The 12,066-nt window shown below is 47.3% G+C and overlaps 1 protein-coding gene across 12 annotated transcripts; it reads right to left on the bottom strand.

The window, feature by feature from the left end:
* Positions 1-308: 308 nt before the first annotated feature.
* On the bottom strand, positions 309-11,510 carry LOC118574532 (protein FAM156A/FAM156B-like). 12 transcript variants are annotated; one of them, XM_036175490.1, is made up of 5 exons: positions 10,988-11,510; positions 7,864-7,993; positions 2,458-2,610; positions 1,920-1,931; positions 309-1,698 (listed from the first exon to the last, which is right to left on the bottom strand). In XM_036175490.1, exon 5 carries the CDS (start codon positions 1,574-1,576, stop codon positions 929-931), a length of 648 nt encoding a protein of 215 aa, XP_036031383.1. In that variant the 5' UTR covers positions 1,577-1,698; positions 1,920-1,931; positions 2,458-2,610; positions 7,864-7,993; positions 10,988-11,510; the 3' UTR covers positions 309-928. The 12 variants fall into 12 exon arrangements, with proteins under 12 accessions (XP_036031383.1, XP_036031381.1, XP_036031377.1 ...); XM_036175488.1 differs by lacking the exon at positions 2,458-2,610; XM_036175484.1 differs by having other exon boundaries at positions 309-1,931.
* Between the last annotated feature and the right edge of the window lie 556 nt (positions 11,511-12,066).

Here is a 12,066-nt window from a genome sequence, read left to right on the forward strand (position 1 = left end):
GGACCGGGCTATTGAAACCTCAAGACTCACTCCAAGTGACACACCTCCTCCAACAAGGCCACATCCCCTAATCCTTCCAACCATTTCCAACTGGGGACCAGGTGTCTGACTATATGAGCCAATGGGGGACAATCTCATTTAAACCACCATGCCCTCCACTGCACCCCAAACCCTCCAATCCCACTCCACCCTGCTTTCCAAATCTCCATGGGGCTGAGATCCTCCTGTTCGAGTCTAGCCTACCAGTCAGGGATTTTCCAGCTCTGACAAGAAACAAAATACCACCGCCCTGCCTTCTACGGGCACTCTTCTTTCACAAGTGTGTTTATTATTTGGCATTGACAATGAGGTACTCCATCAGAAATTCCCGTGTGGGAGAATATTACTCTACTGTTAAGGAGCAGCTACACGTGAACTTCCAGTTAGCCTAGCCTAGTTGACTATCTTGTTTATACAGAAGGTAAAACAGTGAACCACCATGGTCTGACTCCACCTTTCTCCCCACACTCTACAGTTGCAGATTCTTGAACCTGGATCAAAGGGCACAAAAGCACGTGGACATCGACAAGGCCACAGACACCCTCACTGTACCAATAAGGAAGTAGGTAGGAAAGACAGAGATCCAGGCAGGGAAAGTGTCAACATGCATCACAGGAGCACAGGAGATGATCTGAGGACCAGGGGTGTGTAGTCTCCTTTACACTAGAACGCTCCACACTACTCCACAAATAACAGGCAGCAAAGCAGAGGTCCTCCTGGGAATGGGTCACATCTCATGCCTGGAAGATGTTGGTGAAAACGCGCAGGCCTTGGGAGTCCCGCGATGAACAGCTCTGTATTTTGTCCCACAAAGAAGCCTACACGCAAAAGCTGACAACGAAGCACTGTGCGGATCATTGGGGTCTCTGTGCCCCTGAAGCTGAGCACCTCAGTTTTCTTCCAACCACTGTTTGAACAGCTTCTGGAACCTCCTCTTGCTTTCCCGCTGGCACTTGTGTTCTGGCGGCTGCTGTCTCTGCTGACACTGCTGCTGAGGCTGCTGCTGTGGCCCCTCTGGCGGGAGGCTGGGTCTCTCAGCCCCCAGGCTGAGGGTAAGGCCACCAAGTCCCTGCACTAGTGTATCCCAGGAGGAAGGATTGGTGGCCCCATCCCTTTCCCCAATAATATTTTGCCCACGGGCCTGGCAATACAGACATTCACATCGGAACCAATTCTTTGCTCTGTTGCCTGAGCGGAAGATTCTGCTGTCCTTTTCCACCGGGTAAGGTGCCCTGTGATCTCGGTGCCTGCGTCTCAATTGTCCCAGGAATGCTTTCTTCTTCTGAGGGAAACCCAGGCGTCCACAGCGCTGCTCCAGGACGTTATTCTGCTCCATGCACTGCCTCTGGAGCAGCCGCTCTGCCAAAGGTGTAGGGGCGCTGGAGCCAGGAGTGGTGCTCAGGCCACTGAGGCCCATCCTCAGCTCTTCTAAAGAGATGAGGTGAGAGGATGCAGAACCTTCCTGGGAGGTCTCCACAATGGCCACTTGGGAAGACCCGGAAATCAATGCTGAGTCCCATTTCTGGAGGGGATCCATGGGGGCTAGTCTGAGCTGGGGGCCACACCCGGCCTGGGGTCTACTCAGGAAGTGGAAGGTGGTGGGTTCTATGATAACTAGAAGGTAGGGAGGACGAATGTGTACAGCCAGAAGTAGCCAGACTGAAATGAAAGGTGACAAGGGGTGGGGGAGAGAAATCCCGTGGTTATTCACCTCATTTCACCTTTCTGTGCTGCATCTTCCCAGATGGAAACTGGACCTCTGTCCAGATTTCGAGACTAATGCCAGAGTTGGGGAATGGAGAGCAGAGACAAGCCCAGAAGGGCATCACACCCCTGAGGCAGAAGGATCACAAACAGAGATTTTCCAGGGTAATACTCACTCAGTTGCCTGTCTGGAAGAAAGAAAAAGGAACATGCTGGAGAGATGGCTCAGAGATTAAGAGACTGCACAGGCTCCTGAATGCTTACACTGCACACGAAGTCACACACAGAGAAAACTCCAAGAAACAGACAAAAAAGTAAGGCCTACACATGAAAAACTACCAAATAAACAGTAGAAAACTAGATCTAAAAACAATGTACATAACAGCTACAAACACGATGTAGGTATATAGAAAACAAACAAAACAAACCCAGAGTCTGGTATATAGACCACTATAAAAATGCTCATAAAAGAAGGCCTCCTTAAACGTGGACAATGTATTCCTGTATGCCTGGGTTGGGAGATTTGCCATGGGATTGGGAAGTTGATTTTCTTCAAGTGAATTAATCCAAAGCCAATCAAAATCCTAGAAGGAATTTTTTTTTTTTTTTGCTGTTGTTCATAAACAAGCTGAGCCTACCTTCCACCTAGAATTTCCAAGTTTTGAAAAACAGGAATGATTTGCATAAATCACATCAGTTACTTTTAAGCCTTACTCTAAGGGTAGTGTCTTCGTTTGGTTTTGCCTGGCTGTGATGGAAACACCATGACCAAAAGCACCTTGGGGTGGAAATGGCTTAAGTCTGTTTACATTTCTGTATCACAGTCCATCAGTGAGGGAAGTCAGGGCAAATCTTCAAGGCAGGAACCTGCAAGAAGGAACAGATGCGGAGGCCATGGGAGAATGCTGCTCACTGGCTTGCTCCCCCAAGGAATGCTCAGCCTGCTTTCTTATACATCCCTGGGGCCCCTGTCCAGTGAGAGCACCACTCACAATGTGCTGGGCCATCCCATATCAATCACTAGTTAAGAAAACCACCAGAGGCTTGCTCACTGGTCAACCTCTTGGGAGCATTTTCTCAGTTGAGTTACTTCTTCCCAAATGACTCTAGCTTGTGTCAAGTTGACACAAAACCAGCCAGCAATCAGGAAGACTATTGTCATGGAAAGGAATAGACACTTAGATGCACAGAAGAAAACAATCAACAAATGCGCTCTTATAAATGAGTCTGGAGAAGAAAGCACAAAGGGAATCAGAGAATGCTGAATCTTTTCAACAAACAGAAATCTCTGCATACCCATATGCAAATATATAAACCTCAGCCTCATCATTTACACACCCAGTAAATCAAAGGGTTTCAGAAGTAAGCCTCAATTGCATAATAATATGCTTTTCAGAAGACACTGAACATAAACGCCTTTAGGAACACAGAAGAGGTATCAACAATTCTTGAACTAAAAGCATGATGCACAAATCCACATACAAACAGACATGCATACACATAATTAAAAATAAAATATTTAAAATCTGGATTGAAAGGAAAAATGCCAATATTACTATATGCTAACTAATACCTCCAAATGGTAGATATTTAATAGGTACCTCATCTTATTCTTTCCGTATATTTTGACTGGAGGATTCTCAAAACCACTGCCCCTTCTCTGTGTCTCTGCCTGCCTGCCTCACTCTCCCTCTCTAGGTGCTAAATGGAATTGTAAGAATGGTACCTCAGGCCCTGTCATTTTAGCAAATTTGGAAATCAAGAAGTCAGGAGTTTCTTTAATACACACAGACTACTTAGAATGTGTTATAACCGGAAGAAACTCAGAACAGTATCAAAAAGATATCAAGCCTTGTGAGTTGACTTTTTACACATAGAAACAAAAACAGATGTCCTAGGAAGGGAGACTCTTCAGGATTTCATCACTGAAAGCCCTGGCTCGTGCAGTTATAATCCAAGGGCCATCAGCACACCACACAGATACTTAAGTGTGAAGCATGTAGATCAGGACCCTCAGATTGAGAATTATCCAGTCAGAATCCATTGCCAATTGAGATTCACAGATCTGATCAGTCTTCACAAGTCACAGAGACACTCCCAGGATATTGCTTCATGTAGAAAGCCAATTTGTACAGGAAGAAAATAAGTCTCACAAATACCTTTTAATCAAGAAATTGCCTAGACTTCGGAAACATCAAATCACAACTAGGTAGCATTTTAACCCCATGTTGTACTCCCCCTCTCTCCCTATTTCTGTGAACTATTTCCAATCCAATAGCGCCAGCACAAAATGATCACGAAGTTACTCGTGATCATCTCTAGAGGCATTAAATACAAGGAGGCCCACAAATGTCCTGTTTAGGATGTGGAGAGCAACTAGAGGAAAAGAAACGACTTCCCATCCTGCATCTCACTTCATCAACATTCTCTTAGCTCAGAGGGATACAGACCTTATACCAAACTTCAGCTCAAGTCAAGGCAACTTCCTGTTTCTTCTACCACCACCACCACCACCACCACCACCACCACCACCACCACCACCACCACCACCCCCTCATTGCTATCATCATCATCATCATCATCACCACCACTACCGCTACCATCATCTTCTCACATAGTTTATGAAGGATTGGAAGACATGATGGCTGGACATGAACAGACCCAAAAGTTTTATTGGTCAAAGATTTTGTTTGGTAGTGTAGTGTTTGCCCACTGTGGTGGTCATTGTTATGTGTCAAGGTGGGTAGGCGGTGATGCCTGGTTGATCACACACTAGCCTAAATATTTATGTAAAGCTATTTGCAGACTGAGAGACTTTTACTACCATTAGACTTTAAGTGACACATGTTATCTTTCATTGTGTAAATGGACTTCATCAAGTCAGGCAAAGTCTGAAGCCCCTCCCAGGGTGGAGGCAATTCAGTCTCCTGACCCCAACACACTCTCTCTCTCTCTCTCTCTCTCTCTCTCTCTCTCTCTCTCTCTCTCTCTCTAATTTTAGAGCATTCCAGTCTGCCTGCTGAATTCAGGCTCAAAATTACAACATCAATTCTTTTTTATTTAAATACCATATTTTTCACTTATTTTACATACCGACTATAACATCAACTCCTAAATGAATAATATCCAACCAAGCCACTTGACCTCCAGAATTGGCACTTGCCAGGGTTCATCGCAGTGGAAGCAATGTCTTGAGACACAGAGTGCCTCCCCCAAAACACAAAATGTGTGCTGGGTGCTTTACCTCCTTCCTCCACTATGGTCTCCCCAGAAAAATCCAAACTTGGTAGAATCATTGTCATTTCACAAATACAAAACTTGAAACGAAAGGAGAGACACACCAGAGGCTGGGCCTGACCTGGGACCTGGTGCAAATATGAAGCTGAAGTAGATGGGTTTGCATAGAACAGCAGGGCCACATCTTAGAAAGCTTCCAGTGACATGAAGGAACAAACAACATCACACTCTCTGTCATCTGTCCTGTGGCGTCCACCAAACCAAGAAACAGCACCACTGACCTACAGACAGGACTAAAACTGAATTAGAAATATGCATACAATGTAAGACGTGTGTGTGTGTGTGTGTGTGTGTGTGTGTGTGTGTGTGTGTGTGTGTGGTTAATAGATGAGGAACACACAGTAGAAGAGCCAGCATTATGAGCAAGGACCATACATAAAGGGCTTAGAAATGGCAGAGCGGGAAAAGCCCTTAACCTATCTGAGAAGTCTAGGGTAACTGCTGTGTTCCCTGCTGAGGACCATGAAGTGAGTGGGAAGTCCATCTCCCAAACATCCCACAGCACTGTGGGTGGAAGTAACAACAGGAAATGTGCCCCTTTCTACTTTCTTTCCCTTCACATTACCCATCTGCTAAGAGAACCCTCTGACTTGGTTATTCTGATTCTAATCCTCCTCCAGTCTTCAATTTCTGAGATAGGGTGATCCTCTGTAGCCTGGACTATCCTCAAATTCAAGTCAATCCTCCTGCCTCATCCTTGTGAGTGTTTGGATTACACAAGTGAGCCCTCATAGCCAATGATACTGAGGTTCTTAATAACAAAATCATTTCAAAGTTGAAAACAGTAATTTCCTCAAGAAGATAGAAAGGCACATGGCAGATCTGGGCTATTAGGAAATGTGTCAGGAATAGAGATCATGTCCTGAACTACCGTACCATATTGCCCTCTCAAAAATAGACACACAAACATACACAACGCTCCCCATGGAAGAAAGTCTGCTTATGGCCATGAGTAAAGAGAACCCCTTATCACTAAGGACTAATCAGAACAATGATTCCCCACTTCACCAAACACTCAGGAGGAAGTAGGGGTTGTTGGGAGCAGGTCAGGTACAATCTGTGATCTACTGATGCCATCAAGGACCACCAGTCTTTTCTGAAATCTACAGGTGGCATGAGCCTAGTTTAGCAAAGCACTTTCTATTCATAAATATTTCCTGAGAGCAGATACTTCCAAAGCCCCCAGCAGATATTGTGGTGATATTATGTTCCCCAATATATCGTGCATCCTAATAAACTTACCTGGGGTCAGAGAACAGAACAGCCACAAGATATAGAGGCCAGAAAATGGTGGCACATACACCTTTAATCTTAGCATTCCAAAGACAGAGATCCATCTGGATCTCTGTGAGGTTAAAGCCACACTGGAAACAGCCAGGCATGGTGACACACGCCTTTAATCCCAGGAAGTAATGGCAGGAAGCAGAAAGGCATATAAGTCATGAAAACCAGGAACTAGATGCTGGTTAAGCTTTTAGGATTTGGAGCAGCAGTTTAGCTGAGGTTCTTTTCGGATGAGGACTCAGAAGCTTCCAGTCTGAGGAAACAGGATCAGCTGAGGAATTGGTGAGGTTTGTGGCTTGTTCTGCTTCTCTGATCTTCCAGTTTTCACCCCAATACCTGGCTCTGGGTTTGTTTTTTATTAATAAGACCTTTTAAGATTCATGCTACAAGACAGAGCAGGTAGGTATTCTTTTCCACTCATGTTGGTCAACGCACATTACTTCCCCATTCCTCTGCCACCTGGGAGCCAGTGGATAGATGATGATAGCAGTCTTCGATGGAAGGTTTGGCATGGGGGCCTCTAAGCAAGGTTTTCCCCTCTTATCCATCCTTTAGGACTCAGCTTAGACAGGACTTCTTCCCAAAGGCATTCTCTGGCTTCCTTCAAACCATCTGGACTGGGGACCTTCCTAAGGTTCCCACAGCACCCTGTATTTTTCTACCCAAGCCTGTTCAGCTGTCAAGGGATGGTTATCTGTATGTCAAATCACTATCCTGGGAGCCAAGTGAGCAGTCATTGAGTTTCTCTGGCCATTCTTCACTGAGCCTTTGTCCTAGTGATGTACACTAGTATCGATCATAAGAAGTTTGGAGAACTCGGAGCCGTTTTCTAAACATATCAGTATTTCTGCCTTACAGAATCCATATTTTCCCACACTATAATGGAAGAGAGTCCCAACACCGAGAGTCTTGGTAAAGTCCCTAAGATCACATGACCACATGGAGTGGAATTCCAGCGTGGGCCTGCCTGACTCCAGACGCCTGTGCCTTTGGTGGTGGAACAACAGCTCTCTGGATTCGCAGTCTCCTCAGAAGCCTGAGTTAGTGAGTAATCTTGAGGTATGGAATTCAGATGGACTGGTCTGGAGGCTAGGCTGGGTGCCCAGATCAGGAAACTGATGTAGCAAATACTTACCATCCTGCATCAGACCGTGCTGTGCTCTCAATATCTGGTGGGCTGTCAAACAAACCTTGCCAGTCTATGCACCCCAAACCAACCTGGCCAGGCTCCTTCTCTCCTTGACTTGCACCTCAGTGTGGATGAGGAATAATAAGAAGCTAAACACTCTAATTCTTCCTATGTGGAGGTGATGAATACTATGAACAGAGGTGAATTCACTTTGAAAATTAAAAGGTTATCTGTCCCACTGTTGTGTCAGCAATAAAATATACTTAGGAAATGAATTTATTTCAGTTGAGAGGAAATGAATTCATTTCATCATTTTGTTTAGACAACATGGGGACATTTGTGCCAAGAATGGCAACATGTCACATCTGTACAAGGCAATGGGTGCCAAAGAGTGGCCACCTACCACGTACAAGGGCAGCAGGGGAGGAGCCTGAATTTCAGCCAAGGAACACCACACGGACAGGTGAGTTTGTCCAGGCCCTGGCTCTCAGGACTTCTCTATTTCTGGTGCCTACAGCGATGTATCCAATCTCACCAGGCCTAGAAAAGAAGAGACACTCTTCTTAGCAGTGTCCCTAAAAAGAACATCAAAGTCACTCAACGCCAAGTAATGTCCATCTATGAGTGTGAAAGAAGATTCGAAGAGGACCATGAAACACAGTTGTTAGCCTTGGGAGCTCCTGCCATGTGGAACTAAAAGACACTGACAAGAGATGTGGAGCTTTACCGGAAGTTGAATGGAAGGGCAAAGGAGAGGGGCAGAGCAACAGGAAGAAGACAGTCATTTCTCAGCAGTGACAAGCCCCCCTGATCACCACAGTCACAGATCTCTGGGTCCGCGGCATAGATTCTGCCACCTATGGTCTGTGTGACACCTACACATCCCCTACAAGACAACACGAGGCTGGCCAGAGTGCATTCACCTAACCTGTCTTCCCTGGGGACACAGCGGTTCCATCATCCCTGGAGCCCAATCCTGAGGCCCGAGGCAAAGTGCTGTGAAGCATACAATAAGGGAGGAAATGGGGTCTGCACTGCTGCTGGACCCTGGGGAACAGAGTGGGGAGAGAAGACACAATACATGTCATTCCCCAGAATGAACAGGAATTCAAGATTCCCATCTGCCACCGCCATTCAGAACACATGAGTTCCCGCTCAAAACCAAGTGGCAGGATACCACCTACCTACAAACAAGGACCGTGTGGCTACTGCACTCACATCACATACTTCCAGATTCTGGAGACTGCAGGGGTAAAAGGCATAGGCCTTCTCCGGGTGAACAGGAAACTAAGTCCTGACACTTCCTGCATTCACACATATATCGGGCAAGCTAACATTGTTCAGAGGACTCCTAACTGCAGGGCAGGGGCCTGATGTGAAAATGACAACAGACCATGTGATTGTGTCAGCCAGAGGGGAACGATATACAGAGGAGGCTCTGCAGCCGCATGATCAAGAAGGGCATAGGCTGGCTGTGATGGGACTTGGGTGCACAGGCTCCATAGCCCTTACCTAACATTGTGATTTCTTTTTGAGTAGATTATATATGCATAGACATGATGAAATATCCTGGGGCTATGAAGCCCAGAATCCATTTACATTTCATATACACATTATACATACATTATTCATGCATTTTAAATACTTCCCTGTGTGTGTGTGTGTGTGTGTGCGCGCGCGCATGTGTGTATGTGTGTGTGTGTGTGTTTGTGTGTGTGTTACTGTTTGTCTGTGTGCATGCCTGATTGAACACAGCGTCCATACTCCACCTCTGAAACACATCTCCACCCTGGCTTGCAGTGTAACCAGCTGCCAGGAGGAGGTGAGATGTGTAATTTCTCTGTGTGGTTTCATCTGGTGCTAGGAAATTGTCAGAATTTGGAGCATTTGGATTTAGCAGGCTCAGATTAGGGGTGTTCAAACAGTGCTGTTACCCTCCCTGTAGATGAGGCAGTTGGTGACATAAAGGCTCAGCCACTCACTGATGGTGACCCAGCTAGTTTTTGATGGTGATCACTTCTTTTCATGCTGTCTTTACTAGCAGCCACAATAATCTGTTCTCTCACGACTGCCACCTACTGGCCTGAACTTGCATCCACCATCTTCCACTAAGCAGAGAGCTCCCTCCCTTTGCTTCTCACCATCTGGTAAATGTTGGACACACATTCTGTTTTAGCCCAGGACTATCACTTGACAAGGCAACTATTCCTCACAATACACAATTGGATGCCCATGCCAGACCCGAACAAATATGGAGGGTTTCCTTTCCACCCTCATACTGAGTAAAGAGCATGGGCTGAGGCCATGGTCTTAACTTAGCTATCGCATTCAATCCCATGTACAATTTTCACAGTAGCTGACAAGAATAAAGCCGCTGTTTCCTCACAAAAGCTATTGACAAAACATCGTCTTAGATGCCAAGGTGGTCTAAGTGAAGACACTGCCTCTTTGACAGAGAGCTGTTGAAACTGTTCCCCTTATAATACAGAAACCCTTCCTCTCTATTGCTTGTGAGGCTCAGCCACACAAGGATCCTCACTTGATCTTTTCAGACAAGGCTAACAAAACAGCACCCACACAGAGGTCAACACACATATCAACACACCGCCAACAGCGTGAGTCAATCTAGAGAGACCATATTGGAAAGGCAAATGGCATCCTTGACCAATCCTAACAACCAGTTTCCCATCCCACAGAGGTCTACTGCCCAGAGTCAGCTGTCCTCCAGCAAGCAGGACAACCACGCAGGCCTTCTCTCTGAGTGTCTTCTGCTGCAGCTTGCCTCTGAGGGAAACTGTCCAAGGACTTGCTGCTGATACAGGAATCACAGAGCTGAATTTCTGTAAGTTCTATTTCTAAGTCACATCCTGATCCTTATCTTTGTCAGGAATCTCAAGAAGAGTTTCTCTGACGTTTCTATCGGGCAAATGCCGTCTCCATTGAAAGCAGTAACTCCTCAGGGACTCTGTCTCACGCTGTAGGGTGGCAGATGGGGTGGGCGGCTGGCAGTGCCAAGGAGACAAGTCATCTGTGAGCTTGAACAGAGTCCAGTGACACCCCGGATCCCTAGTGGTAACTACAAGAAATTTGGGCCCCCTCTCCCTGTAAAATCACAATCCCCAGGTAGAGAAAGACAAATACATCACACAGAGATAGCCCAACCATGATTCTGACACTGAAGAGATGGCCCTTCTGAGAAAAACAAGGATGCCTCTCAGAAAGCACCATTCAGGCTCGCCAAGGAGGCATCCTGGTCTAGACCCACATGTGCTCCAGTTCTCCCCCCACCCACCCACCCCCACCCGTTCTAGGAGCTTCTCTCTGGGTTTTGCCTTCCCTTGGCCCATCCTTGGGAGCCTCCCTCCTCTTCTCCCCCTCCCCACCCCCACGTCCCCAATTCCCTCTTTGCCTGTTGCTCCCAGGTCTCCCCCCACCCCCATCTCCTAGGAACCCTCATGCTCTCTTTCTGGACCTCCCTCAAAGCCTTCACTCCCTCACTCTCATTCTCCCTCCTTGTCTCTCTGGCTTTCTCACGGGTATTTCGTCAGTGAATCAGGTCCTGCAGTCTGGCCGCCAGAGTACCACTTCCTTTGCTCAACCCTGGAAACGCAGCTTGGCTCTCAGACACCAAGGGTTAAGACCACCAAGAGGAGCGGTCCTCCAGAGGCTAGAGAGGCCTTGGTGCTGCAGGCAGGGACTGAGGCCTGCCTGGCTCGTGGCTCCCGGGGAGGAAGACTTTAGAGAAAAGGGATCTATCTCCCTTAGCTGCCTCTGCTGCAGCCCGAATCTCAGGGTGGGGGGCGGCAGCGATTTTCTCCCAGGAGCGGTGGCATGGGGCGTCGCGGCCCGCACTGCCCAGCGCAGGGCCTGTGGTCTCTATGGAGGCCGCTCTCCCGACAGGACAGCACGCAGCAGCAGCCCCCAGGACCTCCCCACAGTGGGGAGAGGAGAGATAGCACGCAGCGGAGGTGACGTCACGCGGGGCTCCAGGAAGCCCAAGAGAGGTCTTGGGAGGCTGCCTGCCAGGGGATGTGCAGATCAGCTGGGGGCCACAGAGTGCAGGGGAAGATGAGTCGTCTTTGTGTGAGGGCGTGAGCTCATGGGAAAATGAAATCCAACCAAGTAAAGGAGTTGCACCAAGGCTGTCAGATGTGGGGATCAAGTGTCTGGGTGAATTTGCTGTTTGCTTTTCAGCTTCCTGTGGAAGAAGTTGTCAGCTGTGGCGGCAAATGGGGTGGCAGTGGACTCAGGGGAACTCTCAGCCCGCTGTGCAGGGAACTTTTATCTCTGTGCCCAGGTAGTTTAGAACAAGCTTCCCACCCGAGTGGACTGTCCGTGAGAAAAAAGTATAGGAGTAGGACGGCCTGTCATCCAGGAGTATTGCAGATCGTGACAAGAGAGTACATGTCAAGGATCAACTGAAAAAACACAGCTCTCACCTCAAAGATTGTTCTGGAGCCAAATGGAAGTGACCATGGTCCCGGAACATGCATTTAGGCTGCTCCAAGGTCGGTGTTCCAATGTCCAAGCAGCTTCATCAATTTCTTATAGTAACATCTAATATTCCTATACCCTTGCTCATGGCTCATCTCGGATTTGAAGACTCTCATTTT

The sequence above is a fragment of the Onychomys torridus genome, chromosome X, assembly GCF_903995425.1.
Source record: "Onychomys torridus chromosome X, mOncTor1.1, whole genome shotgun sequence".
Lineage (NCBI taxonomy): Eukaryota > Metazoa > Chordata > Mammalia > Rodentia > Cricetidae > Onychomys > Onychomys torridus.